Source organism: Bubalus bubalis, chromosome 7 (genome assembly GCF_019923935.1).
Source record: "Bubalus bubalis isolate 160015118507 breed Murrah chromosome 7, NDDB_SH_1, whole genome shotgun sequence".
NCBI lineage: Eukaryota > Metazoa > Chordata > Mammalia > Artiodactyla > Bovidae > Bubalus > Bubalus bubalis.
In genome coordinates this window covers 72,051,211-72,074,861 of record NC_059163.1, presented here as the reverse complement: position 1 = coordinate 72,074,861, position 23,651 = coordinate 72,051,211, and the positions used below count along the sequence as shown (strand labels likewise).

General features: G+C 44.1%; 1 protein-coding gene across 2 annotated transcripts in view; it reads right to left on the bottom strand.

Moving 5' to 3' along the window:
- Window positions 1-23,651, bottom strand: part of SEL1L3 (SEL1L family member 3) — a 108,258-nt gene that overhangs the window by 47,615 nt on the left and 36,992 nt on the right. For both annotated transcript variants that reach the window (XM_025290229.3, XM_025290228.3), the window contains exons 7-10: window positions 17,724-17,856; window positions 15,051-15,183; window positions 13,198-13,338; window positions 1,156-1,367 (exon numbers count right to left, since the gene is read on the bottom strand). In XM_025290229.3, the coding sequence (XP_025146014.2) occupies window positions 1,156-1,367; window positions 13,198-13,338; window positions 15,051-15,183; window positions 17,724-17,856 (619 nt within the window). The remainder of the gene's footprint in view (window positions 1-1,155; window positions 1,368-13,197; window positions 13,339-15,050; window positions 15,184-17,723; window positions 17,857-23,651) is intronic.

The following is a 23,651-nucleotide window of genomic DNA, read 5'->3' as shown; positions in this document are numbered from 1 at the left end:
TTGTTCTTCCCTCAGTGAAGACAGGGTCTTCCCCTGACTTATCTCACAGCATCTCTTCGTGTATCCACCAACTGTTCTAAGGATGCTGGCCCACTTCAGCTACATCATCTGTGTCAGATGATCTGAATGGTGGGCCACATTCCAACTTCACATTCTCAGAATGTTAGTGTTGGGAAGGGTCCTTAGAGATTGATTGGTCCAACCACCTCATTTCAGAGTGAAGGAAATAGAGGCTCAGAAAGTTGAAGTCATATGTCTTTGGTCAACCAGTCGTTTTGTGACAGAAACAGGGCTCAAGTCTTCTACTCTATACACCTCAATGGGAACTGCCTCAGGGACTTAGGAAAGCATGCCATCAGTCATGAGCTGCTACAGCCAGAGATGCACATAAAGAAATCAAGTGAAAGAAACGTGGAGCCACCTGGGAGGGTCTAAACAGTCTGAGTCTCTTCAAATCCAGGATAAACAATCCTGGGTACAAATACAAAAACTCTGTGATCAGGGATTATTTAGCAGCACTTATAAAAGTGCAATTCCAGATGTTAAGCAAGTTGCATATGAAATTTGGATTCAACACCATAAACAAAACAGTCTAGTATGACTTTTGTTTTAACGGTGTGCAATTTGCTCAGTCGTGTCCGACTCTCTTTGTCACCCCATAGACTGTAGCCCTCCAGGCTCCTCTGTCCATGGAATTCTCCAGGCAAGAATACTGGAGTGGGTTGCCATTTCCTTCTCCTGTTTTAATGGTAGAAGGCTGAATGTGACAATTCTTTGCTTAGAGGTCTAAATGATTCCACTAAGCTAAAAAGTCATATGCCATGATGGGTCCACAGCCAGAATAGTTCCAAGAATTGGGTAAGAGGCACCTGTTCTTGAAGGACTAGGATTTTGATAAGCCCTGCACAAACTATTCCTGAGTATATCAATCGTATCCCCATGCTGTGTCCAGAAATGGATAAAGTGCACTTCTTCATTCACTGCCAGCAGAGGATCCTGTATTTAACACAGCCCTAAGCTGTTTTTCTTGAGTGTAAAGATTTTAAAGGACTCCAGGGAGCATGAACATGTCCAGTTCCACCTGGGGTATGAGGGCCTTACCCTGCAAATACAATCTAGGTGATGGATATTCCTGCGATTCATGAAATACTCTACCTGTAGCTGATCCCGAGGTACAGTTAATCCAGTTTCATAAAAGACTGCGAGGTAGTAGGATGCTTTATGGTATCCACAGCAGCTGGCATCCATCAGAAAGGGGACGATGGAGCTAATTTGGTGAAGGCCATCAACACTGGAGAGTCTCTTTACAGCCTTCTCGAATATCCGCCCACCGATGTCTAATACAGATTCATTTTGGTTCCTCGGCACTGTAAATAACACAATTCACAGCACACACAATTAACTACCATGGGATCGACATGGCTTTAAAAAGAATTGGGAGGAGCCAATTAAATCACCTGAGTTATTAATATTGCTGGTCCTGCAGTGCCTTGAAATATACCACCTTCCGGGGAAGTAAATCAAACCCGTTGGGGATGCCAGGGTGTCATTCTGTAAATAGCTTTTCCTTTGGCACTAAATGACAGCCTAGTATCCTGGGGGAGAGGATGTGCTTTCTACAGCTGAGAGAATGCCTCAAGAGAATAATCTACTCAGTGTAACTCACACCAAGTTAGGACCACCGAAACTGCCAGAGAGATTTTTTTTTTCCCCTCTAAGACTCTGAAGGAGAGTGTGTTTTATCTCAGAAATAGATCCTAGGTGCTGCTGTAAAAAGTTGAGCACAAGAACCTTATTTTGAGATGCCTTCTTATCATCTTTTGCCTCTGGTTTTCCTTGTGGGTTTCTAAATACAACAAAAAGAATGTCAACTTTTATTGAAGGCTTATGAAATGCCCAATACTGGGTTGAATCCCTTATGCAAATTATGTCATGTAAGCCAAACAATTTTAGGAGGTAGGTACTTAATTAGGGTCTTAATTTTTCAGATGAGGAGACTGAAGTCTGGAGAAGTCAACTAACTTGTCTAAAGTTACAAAAGCTGGCAAGTGGCTGAGCCAAGCCTAGAATCCAGCTTGGTAGGTCACAGGAAAAGATTCCTATTCACTGTGCTTCAGCTTCTTCCTGATAATAGGCAACCAGGTATCTTAATAAGTACCTTACTGCCGTGGGTAGAGATCTCTCTATACAATCGCTTTAAGCTATGGCACTTCCTTTCACCTAATCCTCCCATAAATTGATAAACTAAGTCCAAACAGGCCTTATAATCTGTCACAGTCCCTTAAAATCTATCTACATTATTCATCTCTCATTTATTAATCAGCCAGCAAATGTTTACAGTTCTACTCTGTGTATCTACTGGATGCTGTGTTACAAAAAGCCACATAGGATTGCACAGGTACTACTTCCATTTAAAGAGATGCAGTCAACTTATTTAAAATGAAAATTTTCTCCCCTGAGAATTATGTCCAACAGTTTTCTTTGATCTTCTTCAATGTATCCCACATTAAAATGTTATTAACAACTTCCAAGAGGCAACGAGAGACTCATTCTATCAGCACTTCACCAAAGTAATGCGGGAGACCTGGGTTTGACCTCTGGGTTGGGAAAATCCCCTGGAGAAGGGAAAGGCCACCCACTCCAGTATTCTGGCCTGGAGAATTCCATGGACTATATAGTCTATGGGGTTGCAAACAGGCAGACACGGCTGAGCGACTTTCACAAAAAATTCACAAAAGGCATGAACAGAGATAAGTTTCCAACGTGGGAAACCTCTCGCTGGAGGATTTGAGATTGGATTGAAGGGCAGGCCATTGGCAAAGGTTGATGTCTCTGCCTTGGCATCACAGAAGCCAGCGGAATCCAACGGATGAAACTGTGAGACCCACGCCATTGATTATGAGCTGGTACCTATCCCTTTGAGCACATAGGCAGCTGGCTGCCCCTGTCAGGGAGGCACGTGCCTTCACTTGCTAAGCTGTGGGAAAGGTACCCGCCCTCCACCTCCACTCAGCGCTAAGGTAGTCCTGTCTCCTGGCTCCTGAAACTCCTCACCCTCACCCTCTTCAGCTTGTTCAGAGGTAGCACCTTGGATCTGCTTTTACTCTCTCCATCCCAAGAGGTAAGTGCTGAAAGAACCACCTCACTGAACAAGTGGACTTTGCTCATCCTTCTGTATTTTTTTAAATTCCTAAAGAAATAGCTGCTTGTTATTAAAAAAAAAAAAAGACTCAAACAATGTAGGTTTATATAAAATAAAAAGTCCCCTCTCTCCCAGTCGTTCTTTAATTGTGAAGGAAAACTATTGAAAGTTTGGTGTATGTACTTCTAGACTTTTCCTCATCATAGATAATTCATTATACATCTATCTGCCTATATACATACATATTTTCCTTCTGAAAAGCTCCTATAGATTCAAACTCTCAACTTTTTTCCCTTATGAATATTTTTATTGAAATTAGTTTAACATTCTGTTAGTATCAGCTGTAGAACAAAATGACTCATACATATTCTTGTTCAGATTCTTTTCCATTATAGGTTATTACAAGATATTGAGTCTAGTTCCCTATGCTTATCTGTCAACTTTCTTTTTAAATTAACAGCATACCACAAATACCTGTCCACAGCAGTCAGAAGCTTATTCTTCTTCCTAAACTTTTGATAGTATTGCAGTCTAGAGCAGTGCTGTTCTTCCAACCGGTTTCCTATTTTTAGCCTCTTGGGTTGCTTCCAGTGGTTTGGCTATAACCAACAAAATGCCAATGAACGTCCTTGAACATTTTCCTCTGCTCATCTGTTGGGATGGATCTGAATAATAACCCCCTTTTCCACCAGGAGTCTGGGGCTCTTCTTTTGAATTTTCCCTCTGCAGAGTTGAGAGAATTCCATCCTATCCAACCAGTAGACAGGGTGAGAACCTACTGCAGTGATTCAGTGTGTACTGCAGCACTCAGCTGGAGTTGCAAAACAAACCCCACCCCTACTTGCTCTTATATTTACTTTTAAATACATGCTCATCTCCAATGCCCCTTTGTGCACACTCAGAGCAAAGCAATATTACCATTTTGTTAATGATTCATTCTGGCCTTACCTGCTTTGCCAAACACATAACTAAGATGATGAGTTTTGCCTGAGTACCCACGGACATGGGCTTTGGGGACTCAAAGGAGAGAAGAGACTCCAAACTAAATGAAGCTCCAAATGAAACACTTGCCCTGCTGACATCTGGCACAGAACCCCAGAAATCATTTGCAGGATTGTCCCAGAAGCACGGATTGCTGGAGAATAACAATCAGGAGGGAGAACCTTCACAAAGTTCAAATCCTCAGCAAGTGCACACACAGAAAAAAAAAAAAAATGCAGACTGAAACGAAGGCAGGTGGAAAAGCCTTCATTATTTCTTTTACCTATTAAAATTCTTAACTCCCCCCAAACATTACCAATCGGTGCTTTCTCTACAAAAGAATCTAGACAGTTTTCTGCCCTTGTGGATATAATAATAAAATAATAATACATCTAAAGGAAAACTGCTCATTTTGCACATTTTTTAAAGTTTGCATTTCAAATGTGGCACAAAATCAAAGCTCTGATGTCACTGGTGATATTGTAAAACCGGCTATCTAAAAATACATTTAATGAGACTGTTAATTTCACCCATCTGGTTTAGCATATGCATTTTTTCTAGTGGATCTGTAACTAAAAAACATGCCTTGTTTATGGGGATTAATGGAGTAATGAAAAACAAACAAACAAAATAGAAGTGGAGCCACTTGCCCATTTTTCTTTCTTCCTACACGAGAGGCTAAGGAAACAAAAGGCACCACCACCGTTAATTAACTCTCACTCTCTTCCCGGGAGCACAGTATTGTTTATTTTGCTCTTTTTTCTTTTTTCCAGCAATACCATAAGGTCACCATTTGTGTGCTCGTCATTAAAAGAGGCAAAAAGCAGAAAACGAGAAAGTAGCCGCCTACTGAAGGAGCTGAAGCCACATCTGATGGAAAATTTGGGAGAAAAAGGCAGGCTTATTTATTCCTTCTGAGGGGAAAAAGACGCATTAAGAAAGTCATTTTTTATTTCAACCTTCTGAAAGCTATAATGTATCCAGAGAAGTTTGAAAGCGGGGGGGAAAAACATGGAAGGAGAACATATCATTTAACCAGAAAAGGACAGATCTTCACCAAGTTTTATAGTTCTGTTTTTTTTTTTAATAGCACATCTCTCATTTGCATTTGCATTTGATGAGCCCCACAGGGTTCCTGAGGCTCAAAGAGGTGGCTTATTTCTCTCCCCGAAATAAACTATTTGTACTTTTCTGTCCTGTGTAGATTTTCTGACTTTATACATGTCATTTCTCTTCCTCCCTCCTCTTCTCCCCACTCCCTCCTTCTTTTTATCTCTTTCTCTGTGTGTATTTTTAAAAAACTATAATGTATAATTCCTTGAATTAAAAAAATAAGATAGGGGCCCTTTAATGAAAAACAGCAAAGATAGCTCTTAAATTCCAGAGTATCCTGGAATTGCTAAATAACACCATTGTGTTTCTACCCTTTTCATGCTCGCTTTTTAGTCTCCAAATAAACACTGCAAAAATATGAAGAGTTGGGGGGCTTCCCTGGTAGCTCAGACAGTAAAGAATCTGCCCACAAGGTGGGAGATGCGGGTTTGATCCCTGGGTCGAGAAGATCCCCTGGAGAAGGGCATGGCAACCCACTCCGGTATTCCTGCCTGGAGAATCCCTATGGACAGAGGAGTCTGAGGGGCTACAGTCCATGGGGTTGCAAAGAGTCAGACACGACTGAGTGACTGACACTTTCAGGAGCAAGCTAGAGTGCCATGAGTGCAGCCAGCACCCCTTTGCACATTGTAAGGAGGAACCGTGTCTCCTGCACTCCACTCGCTGAAGCCTAGGGCAGGCGCCGGGCAGTGGTCCTGCAGGAACAGTGCAGATGGCGTCAGCCCCAGGATGCAAGCCCAGCCTCAGACCCGGCCTCCCCCTGAGGACCAATGAGGCCCCCTGAGGCAGACTCAGCCTCTCTGTAGTCACAGTCACCAGCTCTCAAGGGCTCAGGGGTGCCCATTCTGGCATGAAAAGAAGAAAGGGAGTCACCAGTTCCGGCCTCGGGGCATATGTCTGGAGGGTGTGCTGGCCGCTCACCTGGCCCTCCCTGCCGGGGAGTCCCCTGCACCTAGGCCTTGTGTCCTTCCTCACTCCTTCCTACCATGAGCAGTTCTCTGACCCAGAGCTCTCACCTGGCTCTGCCATCCCAGCAGCCTCTTACCAGCCAGTCCCCACCATCTCTCTTCCCTGATTCCAGAGCCCCATTCAAAGGGTCTCTGAATTCAAAGGGTTCCGTTTTGTCAAAGGTGTGAGAGGAGAATGAAAGAAGTAGCCAGCATACCTCTTCAAGGATGAAAAGGTGTGCACACTGAAATACTACCAGCCTAGCATTAGAAACAGCTAATAGGGGATTCTATGCTCTGACAAGAGCCATTTTCCCAGAGAATTGGAGCTTCCCCAGAAAACAGCACAGAGCAATTAGAATGGTCCCCCGGAAGTCTTGAACATGGGGTCTTGGTCGGATGTCCCCCAGAGCCTAGACTTCAGGACAGAGTGGCACAGGAGCATTCCCAGACCACACGAGGGAATGAGGATGCAGAGCAGTGGCCCAGGAATGCCGGGAGGTGGAAAGGGTTGGCTGCTACATCTGTATGCCTCGCAGCTGGGTGCCCCAGGAGCACTGCCATCTCTAACTCAAAGGCATGCTGACTCCAGGAGGTGAGGAACAAGTCCTGTGCTGCTCCAGAGGGGGAATTACCAGCGGGGATAGCTGCATTTTATATCAGGTTAGCACATCAGCTGTCACCATGTAAGAAGACTCCCACCTCCACACCCCCTGGCACTTGGCAGACAGCAGTGTGTGGGTGGGTCTACGCGTCTCATTACAGTCGCCCCAGGGCCCAGCGCCATGCTGGGAGGTTCTCAGTACATGGGTGTCAAGTTGGGTCTGCATGAACCTTCGGGCAGTTTCATATCCAGGCACCTGTACTACCTGAGCAACGGGGTTACAGATATATGGAGGCAAGAACCCTGAGGGCTGTATTTCAGGTATTCTTTTGCAATGCGTGTGCATAGTCTAAGAAGGAGACTGGTCTACTCGTGCTGACAGGCAAGAGTTGGGAGACAGCATTCTGCCTGACCTGGGAAACAGGACAGTGTTTTCAGAGCCAGGATGTCACTTCCTGAGGGGGAAGCAGACTAAAAATGTGTGAGAGAAATCAGAAAAATGTAGAGAAAAGGCAAATAAGCCATAGACTCCATCAATCTGGATTGCTATAATGGCTTGGGTTTGAACTTGCATCTCCTGGAAGTCAAACTCCCTGTTCTCTCACACCCCCAAAAGATGTTTTTAGTACTTACAATGAGATCACTTATTAATTTGGAGCGCGTTTAGTGACTCAACAAATACTTACTGAGGGTCTTCAAAGAAAGCCTAGATTTGAAGACATCTGAGTGCTGCTGTGGAACTAGACAGGCAAATCAATATTGTAACTTGGTAAGATGGGTACTGATAAGGGAAAACCTACACAATGGCAAGGAGGATGGGGGAGATGGAGCCGACTGCCTAAGGGGACAGGAACGATGATGTGAAGAGGCTGTTTGAGTTGGAACTTGAAGCCTTCTTGCAAGGCAGGCAAGCTGAGGAGCACAGGTGGCTGAGATGTGTTCTTTGTGGGGAGTGGTGCAGAAATGCACTCTATCAGGTCATATGAAGAAGGATTGATAACTAAGCAGCTAACCTATGTCCAGCATCATTGCAGACACTGCGAAGTAATCGGAAGTGTCAGTGGGATACTTACACCTCTCACATCACCCTGGACAAGCTTGCAGTCAAGCAAGTAATGGAGACACACAGAGGATCAAGGACACGTGTCTCAAGGCAGATGAGATGAGCTTTACGTGGGCTACTCTGTCTCTTAGGTCCATAAGTTACCTTTCTGTCCATGAATCTCTTTCATAGACACCGTCACTTTATGAGAGTATTGCATTCTTCATTCCTATGAAACTAGACTTACCCTAGCAAATAAATTACAAATTATACCTCACACCTATGAAAATGGCTACCATCAAAACCCCAGAGAATCACAAGTGTTGGTGAGAACATGGGAAAATTGGAACCCTTGTACACTGTTGACAGGATTGTAAGATGGTGCAGCCCTGATGGAAAACAGGATAATGGTTCCTCAAAAGGTTAAATGCAGAATCATCCTATGATCCAGCAAGCCCACCTCTCAGTATACAGCCTAAAGGATTGAAAGCCAAGTCCTCAAGAGATACTTGTACATTACATTCAAAGCAGCACTATTTAAAACAGTGCACTTGGGTTGGGGGAAGCAACCCAAGTGTCCATCCACAGATGAATGAATAAACAAAATGTGATCTAGACATGCAATAGAATATTATTCAGCCTTAAACAGGAAGGCTATTCTGACAGAGGCTACAGCATGGGCAAACCTTGAGGACTTTATGTTAAGTGAGATAAGCCAGTCACACGAGGACAAATACTGTATGATTCCACTCATATGTGGTCTCGAAGAATCACATGCATGGGCAAAGAAAGTAGAACGGTGGCCACCAGGGGGCGGGGTGGGGAACTGTGGTCTAAAGGAGTGTACTAGCAGTGTTCGTCGCTCAGTCATGTCTGACTCTTTGCGACCCCATGGACTGTAGCCCGCCAGGCTCCTCTGTCCATGGAATTCTCCAGACAAGAGCACTGGAGTGAGTTGCCATTCCCTTCTCCAGGGGAATCTTCCCAACCCAGGGATCAAACCCAGGTCTCCTGCATTGCAGGCAGATTTTTTACTGTCTGAGCTACTAGGGAAGCCCCTCTAAATGAGTACAGAGTTTCAGTTTTGCAAGATGAGAAAGTTCTAGAATCTTTTGTGCAACAATGTGAACGTACTTAACACTACTGATGGTGGTGGCGGTTTAGTCGCTAAGTCGTGTCCAACTCATGAGCCCGTGGACTGTGGCCCGCCAGGCTCCTCTGTCCATGGGATTCTCCAGGCAAGAGTACTGGAGTGGGTTGCCATTGCCTTCTCCAGGGGATCTTCCCAACCCAGGGATCGAACCTGGATGTCCTGCATTGCAGGCAGATTCTCTACCAACTGAGCTACGAGGGAAGCCCTTACACTTAAAAATGGTGATGACAGGGAATTTTAAATTATGTGCATTTTACCATAAAATTTTTTTTTAATTACAGTCCTTAAAGAATGGTAGGGTAAATATGTGATTTTCTCTTCTGTAGTAGACAAGCAGAGCTCAATCTTTGGGGAACAGCTAGGAGGTGGTGACCACTCCTGACCTCCCTGGACAGAAAGCAGAGGACACTCCAACTGATTGTGAGGAAGCACAAGCTCCCAGCTCTGTACCCCATGAACTGTTCCCATGGCTCCTTTGAAGTGATGATCCATCTAAAATCATATGGTGTCGGTGTTGGGGGATACACTCACATCTGAAGTGTGCACGTACAGCAGCCTGGCAATGGAGTTGGCGGTGTATGTGAGGTGATGCTGCCAAGAAAATGGTGAGTCTGTCACAAAGAATGAGAAATTGCAGGCCATTGTCTGTTGCTGTCATATGTATTTTTTAACGCCAGGAAAAAAATAATTCCACCAATTAATTCTATTTGTGGGAACTATGGGAGCTGATGTTTTTCTTTGCATTTAACCTAAGTCACTCTCACTCAAAACATGGCCCCATCTTTGTTCTATCCTGGCTCATGAGGGCCACTTGGTCAGTACTTGTCTAGGGAATGAATGAATGGAAGGTTGTGATACAAGTGACTTAAGTTATTCACACAGTTGCATTCCTTTATCTGTGCTACTGCACCTGCTCAGTTCCTACATCAAGAATTTTGAGCAGCCAACATCTGATCCTTGAGTCTGTTCCTGTAGCTTATCTCAGATATGAGAAATGCAATCTCATGAGGATATTCTAGAAAAGTCTATTTGTCAACAGGACGAAACAGCTCAGGCTGACAGCCGAAGACATGATACAAACATAGGTCCTATTGACTGGAGTTATCCAAAGCACTCCAAAGCCAGCTAGACAACCACAGCAGGATAAACTTGGGAGAAAAGGTATGTGAGGAAGTGGGAAGAGAAACATAGTCACAGCAGTCTAACTACTCTTCTTCCTATAGGGCCAGAGTAAAGATATGCAAATAATCTTTAATTATTATTTTTTTTACCCTCAACTTACAACATCAAATTTTCTTCATTGTCTCAGGATTGTTAGAAACTGGGCACAATGTGTGACACCAGTCTCTCTCTAGGATTAGGCAGGCAGAGTATCTGGTTAACTATGATTGCCCCAAGTAAGAGCAGGGTGCCAGGCAGAGATGAATTTTAAGGAGGGGTGTAGGCCCTACCTTTGCAGACGACTCCCAGTTCCCACAGACGGGACAACATAAGCTAGACGTACAGGGGCTGACAGAACGGGAGTCTGAGGTTGGTTCTGGAGATCTGCCTGCCCTGTCTGCCCCCATCCCTGTCCCACTTGCTCCTGCGCCTCAGGAAGTGGCAGGGAGAGGCGGGATGCAGGTGGCCCGTGCCTGGGGAGGTAGAGGCCCCTCAGGGCATGCTCACTGGTGTTGATGTAAGCAGACTTGGCACCAGCAGGACCCACCTGGCTGGCTGGGCACCAGCAGTGCGGCTCGAAGCGGCAAACCCAGCTTTGCGCCCCCTCTCCCCCCAGGCATGGGGCAGCTGCACGCGTTTCTGAGCTGCCACGTGGCAGCTCCCCAGCACCGCAGCCCATCAAGTCTCAAGGTTCGGGGGCTCATGATTTGGGTTTTTAATGAGCTCCCTTTCTAGGCCTCCACGGAGGATAAAATCATTTCACATTCTTTAAACGAAACTTCTGAGCTGTAAAAATAACACAAAAACATTCTTTATTGAGAGTATTTGCTTTAAAAAGAATGTTTTGTGAAAAATGATTCATTCCTGCTCCCAATCAGCAAAACTATATTTAAACATATCCAAAATCTCATGAAACTAGTTTTCAGGTGGATGTTGTCTTCGCCATTTAGCCTACACCTTCCAACATGCATCTCCTTCTTCTGTGCACCCAACTCAGGGGCAACTCCACCATCCCCCAGAAGACCCATGAAGACCGGGTAATAACAGATTAACACATACACAGCAGCAATGACTCTCAACTGGGGGCAGTTTGGCCTCCTGGGGGACACTTGGCAATGTCTGGAGACATTTTTGGTTGTTACACTTGAGGGGGGGCAGGGACGTGGGAGGAGACAGAGTGCCACTGATATCTAGTGGGTAGAGATCAGAAATGCAGCTAATCATCCTATAATGCACAGGACAGACCCTTCACAACAAAGAATTATCCAGTCCTGAACATCCGCAGTGCCAAGATTAAGAAATGCTGTATACATAACATTTACTAAGTGCCAATACTCTAAGTATAAATTCATTTAAACCAGCAAACACTACGGGAGACAGACTCCTGTTTGTCATCCCCATTTTGCAGATGAAGAAACTAAGGCTCAGAGAAATGAAGTGGCTTGCCTAAGATCACACAACTAGAAAGTACTAAGTTAAAATTGGAACCAGGGGCTCCCCTGGTGGCTCAGTAGTAAAGAATCCACCTGACAATGCAGGAGACATGGGTTTGATCCCTGATCCAGGAAGATTCCACAAGCCCCGGAGCAACTAAGCCTATGCACCACAACTACTGAGCCTGCACTCTAGAGCCTGGGAGTCGCACCCACTGAAGCCTGTGTGCTCTAGAGCCCATGCTCTGCAACAAGAGGAGCCACTGCCAAGGAGAAGCCTGCACACTGCATCTAGAGAGTAGCCCCCAATCACCGCAACTAGAGAAAAGCTTGTGCAGCAACGAAGACCCAGCACAGCCAAAAATAAATATTAATAAATAAAATTAGGGAAAAAAAATCAATCCCAGTGTCACTTCCTCCAGGAAGCCTACCCTGAACACCCTAGACTTCTAAGTAGAACTGACCACTCCCTTTGTGCAGTTGTCAATTACTCCCATAGCTTTTATTTTTAAAAATACATTACAATTTTTCTTTGCTTTCAAGTCTGTCCTTCACAGGCAGAAACCTTGAATTATTTTACTTAACTCTGCAGTCTAGCCAAGTAACTGAGCAGTCATTCAGCAAATATCAAATGAACCAAAGATGAAATATCTTTTATGGTTTGAATTCTTTCAAGATGGGGTGAGGGTGAGTCACTATCTGCAAAGAGACTCTATTCCACTGGACGCTCCCATTTTTAGAAAGTTTTTAAGCGAAGCAGAAATCAGTTTCTGCATTGCCTTGCCTCAAGGGTCTGATCGTACGCCCAGGAACACCACAGGCTCTCACTAGTCACTAAAATAGTTCTCATCACCCTCCTTATCATTTCCTTCCCCAGGCTGCACATCTCCAGCTTCTCTCCTCTTCCCAACAGACACTGTTTCCTGATCCCTCAGAGTCTAGCAGTGTGTACTTAATTACTATGCAAACCATAATGACAATGGACTGAAGCTGGCCACATTTGAGAAATATACACAGACTCCTGGAAGCTGCTTGAAAATACTTCAAGTCAGGGGGTCTCAAGTTCAAGTGCCCAAGGGCCCAGGCAGGTCAGATCCATGACGGAGTTAGACAGGAAGTGCTCAACTAGAGGCAGGAGGGGCTGCAGATGGACAAAACCTGTCTGTGCCAACCACTCACCTCTGAGCTTGCTGCCACTCAGGAATTGAGGCCCAGCATCACCAGATCTTTGGATATTTTGACAAAAGCTAGAAATTTGTATTTTTATATGTTTTTAGAAACTGGTAACTAATTTTTTAAAAAATTGACAACAACGTGTATGCCAGAACAACCACATCTGGGGGTCAGGTCTGGCTGTCGGCTGTTTGTTTTTGGCCTTGGCTTTACATAAAGACTTGCTCAAGTGATTCCTAAATTTAAGTTTTTCTATTTAGTGTCACAAATGTGCACAGGTATATTGAGAATAGTGGACATACAAGGGCAGAATTTAAATTTGAAATTAAGCTAGAACACTAGTGTTAAAAATAACTTCAAGACATAAATCACTAAAGAAGGTGAGGGAAAGCAGAAAAACAGGGACCTTTCTAACCAATGTCCAAAGACAAGGCATGGACTCAATTACCTGTCACCAAACTCAGCTCCAACAAGGCCTGGAACAAGCTTCGATGCTTGGCTCTCAGCTCCTTCTCCCAGGGGAAGGCTCTGCACATCGAGGGCCGTCCGTATCTGAGTTTCAGGTCCAGGTAGGAATTTCGGAGGTTGCCTACAGGAAAGGTAAGCCCCAGGTACCGTTAGAGGGAAGGGCTTGCTCCCTAAATCCCTTCCTCTAAGATGAACCAGAAATAGGTGTCAGACTTAAGCTTACTGGATATTGGTTTGGATACATCAGGCATTTGAAATTGGCTACGATGCTTCTGCCTCGAGGTCACAGATTCAAAGCCTCGTCCAAGGGAAGTGTGCCAAAGTTGCTGATAGCTGTTGAATAATTCTACGGAATGAGCAGCTGGCCTCGGACGGGTCCCCAAGAGGCCAATATCTAGGCCATTTTGTTGGCAGTGTGAGTCGAGGAGCAAAGCCCAGGGACCCCAGGGAATCGAGGCAGCAGAAGACATTAAAAAAGCCCTCCCAATGCCACCACACAGATCAGCATGCAAGACCGGCCTTCTGACTCTGGGTATCTCTCCTGAAATTACATCAGCTATCAAAATCAGTTTCTTTCCTGTTTGGGATATTACTATTCTATATATCTTCCCCCTCTTCTGACAGCATCATATTTTCTGGATGATTCAGCGGTGAAAGCGGCAGCTGGGGGACTAGTAGAGCCTATTCTTAAATTAAATTGCAGAAGTGCTGCCTTTCCACACGCACCTATCATCATCTCTAATCACTTCCCAGGACCATTTTATGTGAACCCTATCAGAATGGGGTATTGTGCAAGAGGCATCTATCCCTCCATGGCCTGAAATAGGAAGTTCAGCTCTGGGGATGGTGCGATATCTTGGCGGGACTGAAATACTCAATATGCTTTTGCTGATGGCAAAGGTCCCACAGGAATTTCTCTTCCAGAAGGAACATATGTGACTAACTCTAGTGCCACCATACCATGCAAGAAGATCTATAGCCAGAGAAATTTGTAAGTGCTAGGTCCAAGCTGGAACGTTGGAAGACGAAACAAGTTTTATAACAGGTACACCCTCCATATGAATGAAAGGATGTCCATGCAAATATGGGCAGGCATGGAAACACTCTATTTGAAATTCATTCCTTCTGTTGAAAAATTACCAATGTCTTCCAGAATGAGTCAATTCAAGGATTTAAAAAAAATAAAACCCAGCCCCTAACAACAAAGCCATTGTTCAACATTTTTGAAAGCTAATATTCAGATATTAATGGCCCAAGACAAAAGTGCACCGATGGGGAAACATTTCTAATGATTAATTTATTTTCCAATTCATTTTTATTTTCTTAGACTGGCCTAAGATCACATTATGGATGGGAATAATATAATTTGAGGCTTAAAACACTCTCATTTATATTCTTAAACTAAATTACAGCTGCTTGAAGCTATGAGGCAGCCTTGGGTTCCTGCTGAGTGTTGGTCTTGTTGGGGTCTAGGTAGAAGGCACACTTTCATTTGCATCAATCTATGTGAGGTCATACTTGTCCCCACTGATGGAGTCACATGTGTTCTATTTCAGCCTCCTGAGGAAGAAGCCTTCTCAGGCTCAGATGGTAAAGAATCCACCTGTAATGAGGCAGACCTGGGTTCGATCCCTGGGTCAGGAAGATACCCTGGAGAAGGGAATGGCAACCCACTCCAGTATTCTTGCCTGGAGAATCCCTGGCAGGCCCCAATCCACAGAGTCACAAAAAGTCAGACATGACTGAGTGTCTAACACACTCACGGAAAGAAGCTAAACATGTTGATACACATGCCCAGAGCTAAAGCTTGCTCTCCTTAAGTTCAGTACTTACATGCTTCTTGTCTCCTGTCCCCCTGCTGCACCGTGGATGTGTACACAGACACTATTTCCTGAACTTCTGCACACCTTTCGTAATAGAACTTGATTTGTTGAGAAAGTTGCTTCTCAAGGAGGGGATTGAAAATCTACAAAAGGGCAAGAGAACGAAAGGAACAACACTGTCATCAAACGCCCATGGATACCTATGCTAGATTTCCTTCTCCCAGTGATAGCCCCAAGTTGGCTTGTTTGTACACAGATCGTCCTCTCTGGATTCTCAAAAGAAGGGTGTTACTAGGAATTTAAGGGCATACCAGCTCTGATAGCTTCCCTCTGGCTTCTTTTTGTAGCATCTTCTCATCTGCAGAGCTTCTTAAATGTTAGGATTTCCCAGAGACCAGATCTCCATGCTCTCTTCTTCCCCACTGTTGCATTCTATCCCCAGAGATCACATTCACGTCCCCAGAGTTCCCAAAAGTCACCAAGTCTAACCGTGATGCACCTGCTCCCTGGCAACCCTCCTCTCCTTTTCTTCAGCTTGGAAGGCTCCTGCTCAACTTCTAAGAGTTAGATCCAAGGTCATCACTTCAGGGCTGCCTCCCTAGCAGCCCACCCTCCTTCACACGAGTACCCAAGCAGATGAGCCTGCCTCAGCACTCCCAAACACCGTGCTCACGTCTGAATGAAAGCATGGACCCCATTCTTTCATGACTTAACTGTTTAAGACCCAGGCAGGGAGCTCCTCAAGACCAGAGGTCTTATCTCAACTCAGTGGTTTTCAAAATGCAGGTTGCGACCCGTTATCAGAGGGTCATGACATTATTTCAGTGGTTTGTAACCAGCAGTGATTTTGTTTTTTATGAAGCAGAATACAAAATATCATAGTACACTGAACATAACAAGGGTCTGTGTTCTTAGTAAAATTCTTCTTTCAGTTTTGTGTTTATACATTTATGTGTGTGTATGTACGTGCATATATATATGTGTAGGTACTGCATATGTATGAATATGTATGTACTGCTCATGCTTTTAAAATGGATTTTTTTTTTATTGTAGATCACCTTCAAAAAAAGTTTGAAAGTTACCACCTTAATTCATCTTGGATGCCTCAGCATCTTGTACAGAGCCTGGCACATAGTAGGTGCTTAATAAGTACTGGTTGCACAAATGAACAAATGAATTTCATTTTTTTCCTCTTCTAAAGATTTCTCAGCAGGGGCTCTAGGATGATCCATGGGCGATAAGGTGCTCCATTTTTCCTAACTGATTTTACCTAGTAACTCCTGATTTTCCCAGAACAAACTCCACAAGGTCATGGGAATGAAAAAAAAATATTCCTTTTTTCAGGTATCCAGCGATCTCCTTCAGTTCAGTTCAGTTCAGTTCAGTCGCTCAGTCGTGTCCGACTCTTTGCGACCCCATGAATCGCAGCATGCCAGGCCTCCTGTCCATCACCAACTCCTGGAGTTCACTCAAACTCACGTCCATCGAGTTGGTGATGCCATCCAGCCATCTCATCTTCTGTCGTCCTCTTCTCCTCCTGCCCCCAATCCCTCCCAGCATCAGAGTCTTTTCCAATGAGTCATCTCTTCGCATGAGGTGGCCAAAGTACTGGAGTTTCAGCTTTAGCATCATTCCTTCCAAAGAGATCCCAGGGCTGATCTCCTTCAGAATGGACTGGTTGGATCTCCTTGCAGTCCAAGGGACTCTCAAGAGTCTTCTCCAATGCCACAGTTCGAAAGCATCAATTCTTTGGCACTCAGCTTTCTTCACAGTCTAACTCTCACATCTATACATGAACACTGGAAAAACCATAGCCTTGACTAGACGGGCCTTTGTTGGCAAAGTAATGTCTCTGCTTTTCAATATGCTATCTAGATTGGTCATAACTTTTCTTCCACGGAGTAAGTGTCTTTTAATTTCATGGCTGCAGTCACCATCTGCAGCGATCTCCTTGCTGCTGCTGCTGCTAAGTCACTTCAGTCGTGTCCGACTCTGTGTGACCCCAGAGACGGCAGTGCACCAGGCTCCCCTGTCCCTGGGATTCTTACAAAGCACAAAAAGCAACCAAGGTGAAGTTTCCCATGTGGGGCAGCCCTCCTCTAGCTGTTAGCCCTGCTAGAGCTGGCCTGGAGACTTGGACAATTTGATTCCATTTGTGGGTGGGTTTTGGACTTGAGAATTCAATTCTGACTACAGGGCGCTCTGTGATCTCTGCCACCACAGTTCACCCCACCCAGTATGAGCTGAAGGCCTGTTTCTGGAGAAAGCAGTATGCAGAACCAAGAGTCTAATTTGCTGGAGTGTCTCCTCTTCTGATACTTTAAATAATGGCATATAAAAGAAGTTTTACCAAATAACTAAGCTTCTCTCCTTTCATTAGCTTAATCACTGGATAGGCAACAGCATGATAAAAATCGACTCTATAATTAAGCTACTAGTTATTAAAACAGAGGAAGTAAATGGTTTCCATTTTATGAGTACTAAATGAACCAAACGTTAACAAAAATCTATTATCGTGTTTGCAGGGGGGAAAAGCCTCAATATTAATTGTGTTTGGTGACAGAGCCAATGCAAGGTCTGGCATGGATAAATCTTTTGTTTGCACTGGACTGAGTTCCATGTTCCTGAGCCACCCGCCCATCACCCATAAGCACCTGAATACATCTTGGTCCCCTGGGCTCACCTGTGCAGGGTGCAGAGCATGGAGTCGATAGTACTTCAGGGGTCCAAAAAACCCTTCAATGCCGGCCACGTACCTGCTCCCTCCAATAATGAAGTACCCAGAGGTGTCATTATAATGAAAATCCTCACGGAAACTAGAAAAGTACAAAGGATTAAGATAGCTCTGGGTTTGAACAGATTTTTTTAAAGACCCTTTCATTGACCCTCCTTGACTTAAAACCCCAAATTTCCACAAACCCTTTACTTTGAATTCGAGAAGATGAGATGATGGTGGGGTCAGGCAGGCTTAGCTAAGATCCCATCTCTGCTATTTACCAGCTGTGTGACCTTGGATCAGTTGCTTAGCCTCTCTGAGATTGAGGCTTCTCATTAGTAAAAATGATAATTCCTCTCTTACTGGGTTGATAAAAGGATTAGGTAGATGCAAAGACAAAACATACAGTATCTATTAATAGCTAAGTGCCTTGCCCACCATAAATATTCAATGCAAGCGAAAGAAAAAGTGGTAGTCACTCAGTCATATCCGACTCTTTGCGACCCCATGGATTGTAGCCCACCAGACTCCTCTGTCCAGGGAATTCTCCAGGCAAGAATGCTGGAGTAGGTAGTCATTCCCTTCTTCAAAGAATCTTCCTGACCCAGGGATCGAATCCCGGTCTCCTGAATTGTAGGCGGATTCTTTACTGAAAACATACAGTGTCTATTAATAGCAAAGTGCCTTGCCCACCATAAATGTTTAATACATGCCAACTATTGATGTTGGTGAAACTGTTTAGAATCACTGGATTTATGTGTAATTGCTAATCTTAATAGAAATATTTTACTCTGAAAGAAAAAAAGAAAATTTGTTGAGTAGACAGAAGGTGAATGTGGGAAAAATAAAAACACACCCTATTAGATAAGAACCAAGGTCAAATTCAGAGTTAGGAGAAGATGGCCATAGCAAGGTCAAAGGACTTGGCCAAAGATAAGAGGTCAGCACAGATGACGTGCTGGAAGTCTACTTTGTCTTGAAAGACTCAAAGGATCAGGAAGGAAAATGGAGGAGGAAAATGGGTTGACATGAATAAAATGCACAAAGCTGTTCTTGGCAGCATTGTTTACATCCACCAAAGACTGGAAAAGTCCAGGTGTCTGTCAGTGAGGACTGGTACCCACACCATTCAGTGGGTCTTAGGCATGAGCTCTTTTATTACATAGTTTAAAAAAGAACAAAAAGCTCTGGAGAAATATCTAAAATACACTAAGTGAAAAAGATGAAAATGTAAGAGCAGAGCAATACATACACATTTTATCCAAGGAAGAGAAGAAAGGACTTTTTTGTATCTGCATTTACAAAAACTCTGGAGAGAGATATATATATGTAAGAAACTAATAAAAGTATTTCCCCCTGGCATGAGGGTTAAGGGATGGAGTGGATGGGAGAAGAGATAGAAGCAAAACATCTAATTATAGAACTTTTTGCATAGATTTGGTTTTTCTACCACGTGCATTTACTACCAATTGAGAAAGTAAAATAGGTGTGGGTGGACAAGGGGCCATAGGAGCATATGTGAACAGCAAGGGAGGGTCAAGACAGGCATCAGGTGAGAAGCCAGGCAGAGACAAAAGAGCCAGGGAGCGCTGAGGGCAGATGGCAGCAGAAGGGAAGGACACAGCTCATCAGGCAGGCTGCCAGGAGCAAGGGGCCAGGGTGAAGCAGACAGGACAGAGCGGCCACCAGTGGTTGGGGCAGAAGCCAGGCAACCTGAGGTCATCCCAGGAGAGAGGATGGGTTGACTATCAGCCAGAAACCCGACCCTGAGCAGGTACTCCTGGCTGGAAGGAAGACACAAAGGTGAAGAAATGGGCACCAGCAGCATCACCCTATGGCGGCCGGAGGGAACACTTAGAAATCAGCTTTCTGCAAAGGCAACTGATGCCGAAAAGAAATGCTTTATTGCCTGCTATTTCTTTTTACAGAATCGTAGTCTTGAAGGGCTCTGGGAAGACGATGGTCTCTTCTTCTTCTTCTTCTTCTTTTTTTTTAAAGGCAGGACCACAAAGTTATTATCTCTGAGAGTGGTGAATTGATTCTGCTTCTTAAGACCTGTGAAAGATTTGAACACTCCAACTACCCTCATGAGGAGGTAATACCAGCACTTGGTGGACACGAAGCAACACTTTGGAAGTAGGAGCTCTCATGACAGAACTCTGCTTAACCAACTCACCAGCTCACCTCGTGGCCCATCCCTCAACATAATGGATACTAGCCAGCTGAGGTTACTCTCTGGAACCCTCGTATTCTCATTTTTAAATGAAGACAATATTAGTACCTATCTACAGGTGGCACTAGTGGTAAAGAATGTGCCAATGCAGGAGACATAGGAGATGTGGGTTCAGTGTTGGGTCAGGAAGATCCCCTGGAGGAAGGCATGGCAACCCTCGCCAGTGTTCTTACCTGGAGAATCCCCATGGACACAGGAGCCTGGCGGGCTACAGTCCATAGAGTTGCACAGAGTCAGACACAACTGAAGTGACTTGGCATGCACACACACACAAGGTCACTGGGAGAAATTAGCACTTAAACAAAGCATTTATAACGATGCCTGGAACATAGTAGGCACCATAACTATTAACTACAGTTATTATTATTAACTTAGTCCACTCTACTACTTTTGCTGCCATTTGTTGAGCTGTATGCTTACCAAGAGTAAGATGTGAAAAAGTGATAGTCGCTCAGACCCCATGAACTGTAGCCCACTAGGCCCCTCTGTCCACGGGGTTTCCCAGCCAAGAAAACTGGAGTGGGTTGCCATTTCCTCCTCCAGGGATCAAACCCTTGTCTCCTGCACTGCAAGCAGATTCTTTACCGTCCAAGCCAACAGGGAAGCTCCTCACTCACTTTCACTTTTTTCGTGCTTACCAAGAATAAGATGTGTTTGTACCCAAACCTATTTGGTCATTGTAACCCCACAATGTAATTAAATCTTATGTAATCCCAAAAGCATGAAGAAGAAAGAGATGCTCATTCTTTAAAAATTAAGTTGAATATTTTGGGTAGACTCTGTAAAGAATGGTTACTAAAAAAGCTCTTATGGAATTAGGACAGCTGGAAAAGGCTGGGAAAAGAAACTGAAGAAATCTTGATGAATTTTGGGCTTCAATGGTTTCACAAGTGTCTTTGTTTTCTTTTCATTTGGAAGAAACAGAAATTGGGTACTGTTTATGCCAGAAAGATCACAAGAAACTCCAATTAGTAGATCCATACTCAAAGGCAAGGCTGTAACTAGAAAGACTGGCAAATGAATGTACATATCCATTGTTTAAATTAAAACAAAATGCTTATGGAATATTTTAATGAATCTTTGCTTTAACTGAATTCTCAATTAATCAATAAATTACTTTGTCCCTATGGTACTAGCTTGTAATTTTTTGTCATTATTATAATACAACTAATAGATCCTTTCAGTTCCATCTCCCTCCACATTTTTCTTCTCTAACATTCTCAGTGGCTGCATCAAGATTGTAAGAAATTCCTTGCACTGTGCATTGTTTGATGGTCATCAATTTTGCTGACATAAAAGCTGAGCTAGATGGTTCAAAAGCCCAAGCCTGTCCCTTCTGCACGCAAGCATCAGACATGCTGGCAAGCTATCTTTACTTTTATCTGGACATAGAAGAGTGCCCTGGATTATTACTGTGAAGGACCCGGGAGTGGGAAAGCATTGCCTCCATTGTTAAGTTGGCTTCGCTCAAAATTAGGGAACAGCTTTGGCTCGAGGGTTCTGTAGCAGGGGAACTTAGAGCCTCAAATGAGCCTCTTACTCCTTAAAGTAATTCTCATCTTAAGTGTCACTTCCTCATGGCCTGGTCTAAATTCTGGCCCCTTTGTGGTCCTCTGAAGCCAACAACCTCCTTATTTCCTTCCCTGCTTTTATCACAATTTGGAATTTTAAATTTATTTTAAACAAATTTATTATTTGTTTAAAATCTGTCTTCCCCACGCTAGAATTTTTAGCTCCACGAAGGCAGGGACGGATTGTATTCTTGTTCACTGTTTTATTCCCAGAGTCCAGCCCTGTGTCAGGCATGTGGTAAATGTGTTGGATGAAGGAATATATACTGGATGGATGGATGGATGGATGGATGGATGGATGGGTGGATGGATGGATGGATGGATGGATGGAGGGAGGGATGGATGGATGAGTGGATTCAACAGCAGACAGCTCTGCAATTGCCACCGCAGCCTTCCATGCAGTGCAGCACTGTACTTCTCAGCACTTAATCACCGAGCTTCGTACACCACTTTTGTAGGATAACAGCTATCATTATGTGTACATTATGAGAACAAATAAAAGGAGGATTAAGAGACTTTCCTTGGAACACCTGTAAACACCTGAAATATTTGATGTGTAGTGTACTGACTTGGCCCGTTCTGAAATCTCTCTGGTGAATGAGATTTCAAAAATATCTAACCACACGAATCCCAGGTGGGCCAAGGTTAACTCTTTAGTTGTTCCACTGATGGAGGTGGTAGTGGGGGTACTCCAGGAGTATAGGATGAGCAGCTGAGATGGTGGTGAGGGGCAGTCTTGGGCCTGGATAGTGCCAGTATTCCCAGGTAAGGAACCGTTTCAAAGCTTTCACTGGGATGTTGAGTTGGTATGTACCTGAACATCAGTTTTGAACTCTGGAATCCTATATGATCATACTGGTTCTGTCTTTACATAAAATTTTGTTAATTTGTGAATGTTCCTGGTGGTCCAGTGGCTAAGACTCTGAATTTCTACCGCGGAGGGCCTGGGTTCAGTCCCTGGTCCGGGAACTATATCTTACATGTAGCAACTAAAAAGATCCCACGTGCCACAACTCAGACTCAGCACAGCCAAATAAATACAAATAAATATTAAAGAAAAATTTGTTACTTTGTGCATCAAGGATTCTTTACATTAATCCTGATTTTTAAAACACTGTGTTAAATGTTATTTATTATGAAGATTGTTGTGAGTTGAATTGAGTCCCCTGTAAAATGCATATGTTGAATCTGAACCCCCAGTATGGATAGGACCTTATTTGGATATAGGGTCATTACAGATATAGTTAGCTAAAATGAGATCATGCTGGAATAGGGTGGACTTTAATCCAGTATGACTGGTAAACCTTAGAAAAAGGGGAAAATTGGACAAAGACTCACAGGGAAAATGTCATGTGAGGATTGGAGTTATGCTGCCACAAGCCAAGGAACTATTAGAAGCTGGAGAGAAGCTTAGAATAGCTCTTTCCCTAGAGCCTGCAGAGAGAGTGTGGCTCTGCCAACACCTAGATCTTGGCCCTCCAACCTCTAGAACTGAGAGGCAATACATTTCTCTTGCTTAAAGAGGTGATGCTAGAGGTAAAGAACCCTCCTGCCAATGCAGGAGACATAAGAGACACAGGTTCCATCCCTGAGTTGGGAAGATCCCCTGGAGGAGGGCATGGCAACCCACTCCAGTATTCTTGCCTGGAGAATCCCATGGACAGAGGACCCTGGCAGGCTACAGTCCAGGGGTCACAAAGAGTCAGACATGACTGAAGCGACTTAGCACAAATCATTCAGTTTGTGGTACTGTGTTCTGGCAGCCTTGGCAAAATAATATAATCACGAAGTTTGGGGGGGCTTCCTTAAATTTTATGTGGAAGGTGCCCTCCTCGCCTTACCCTGGTCCTAGCTCTGGATCTTACTGTGATTCACTCCACTCATGTCAGAAGCTACATTTTGCAGATTTAAGAAGAAAGGAAGCCCTGACATAGAAAAGAAAAAAAAGAAAAGCTTATGAAATTCAATTGGTTGTCAAAAGTGTCTGAGGTTGGAGATGGGTGTCAGGGGAGAAAGGGCAGGTATTATTTTAGACTTTATATCCTGAAATGCAAACCCTTAATTTCTGGGTCAGGACTTTCCTGGTGGTCC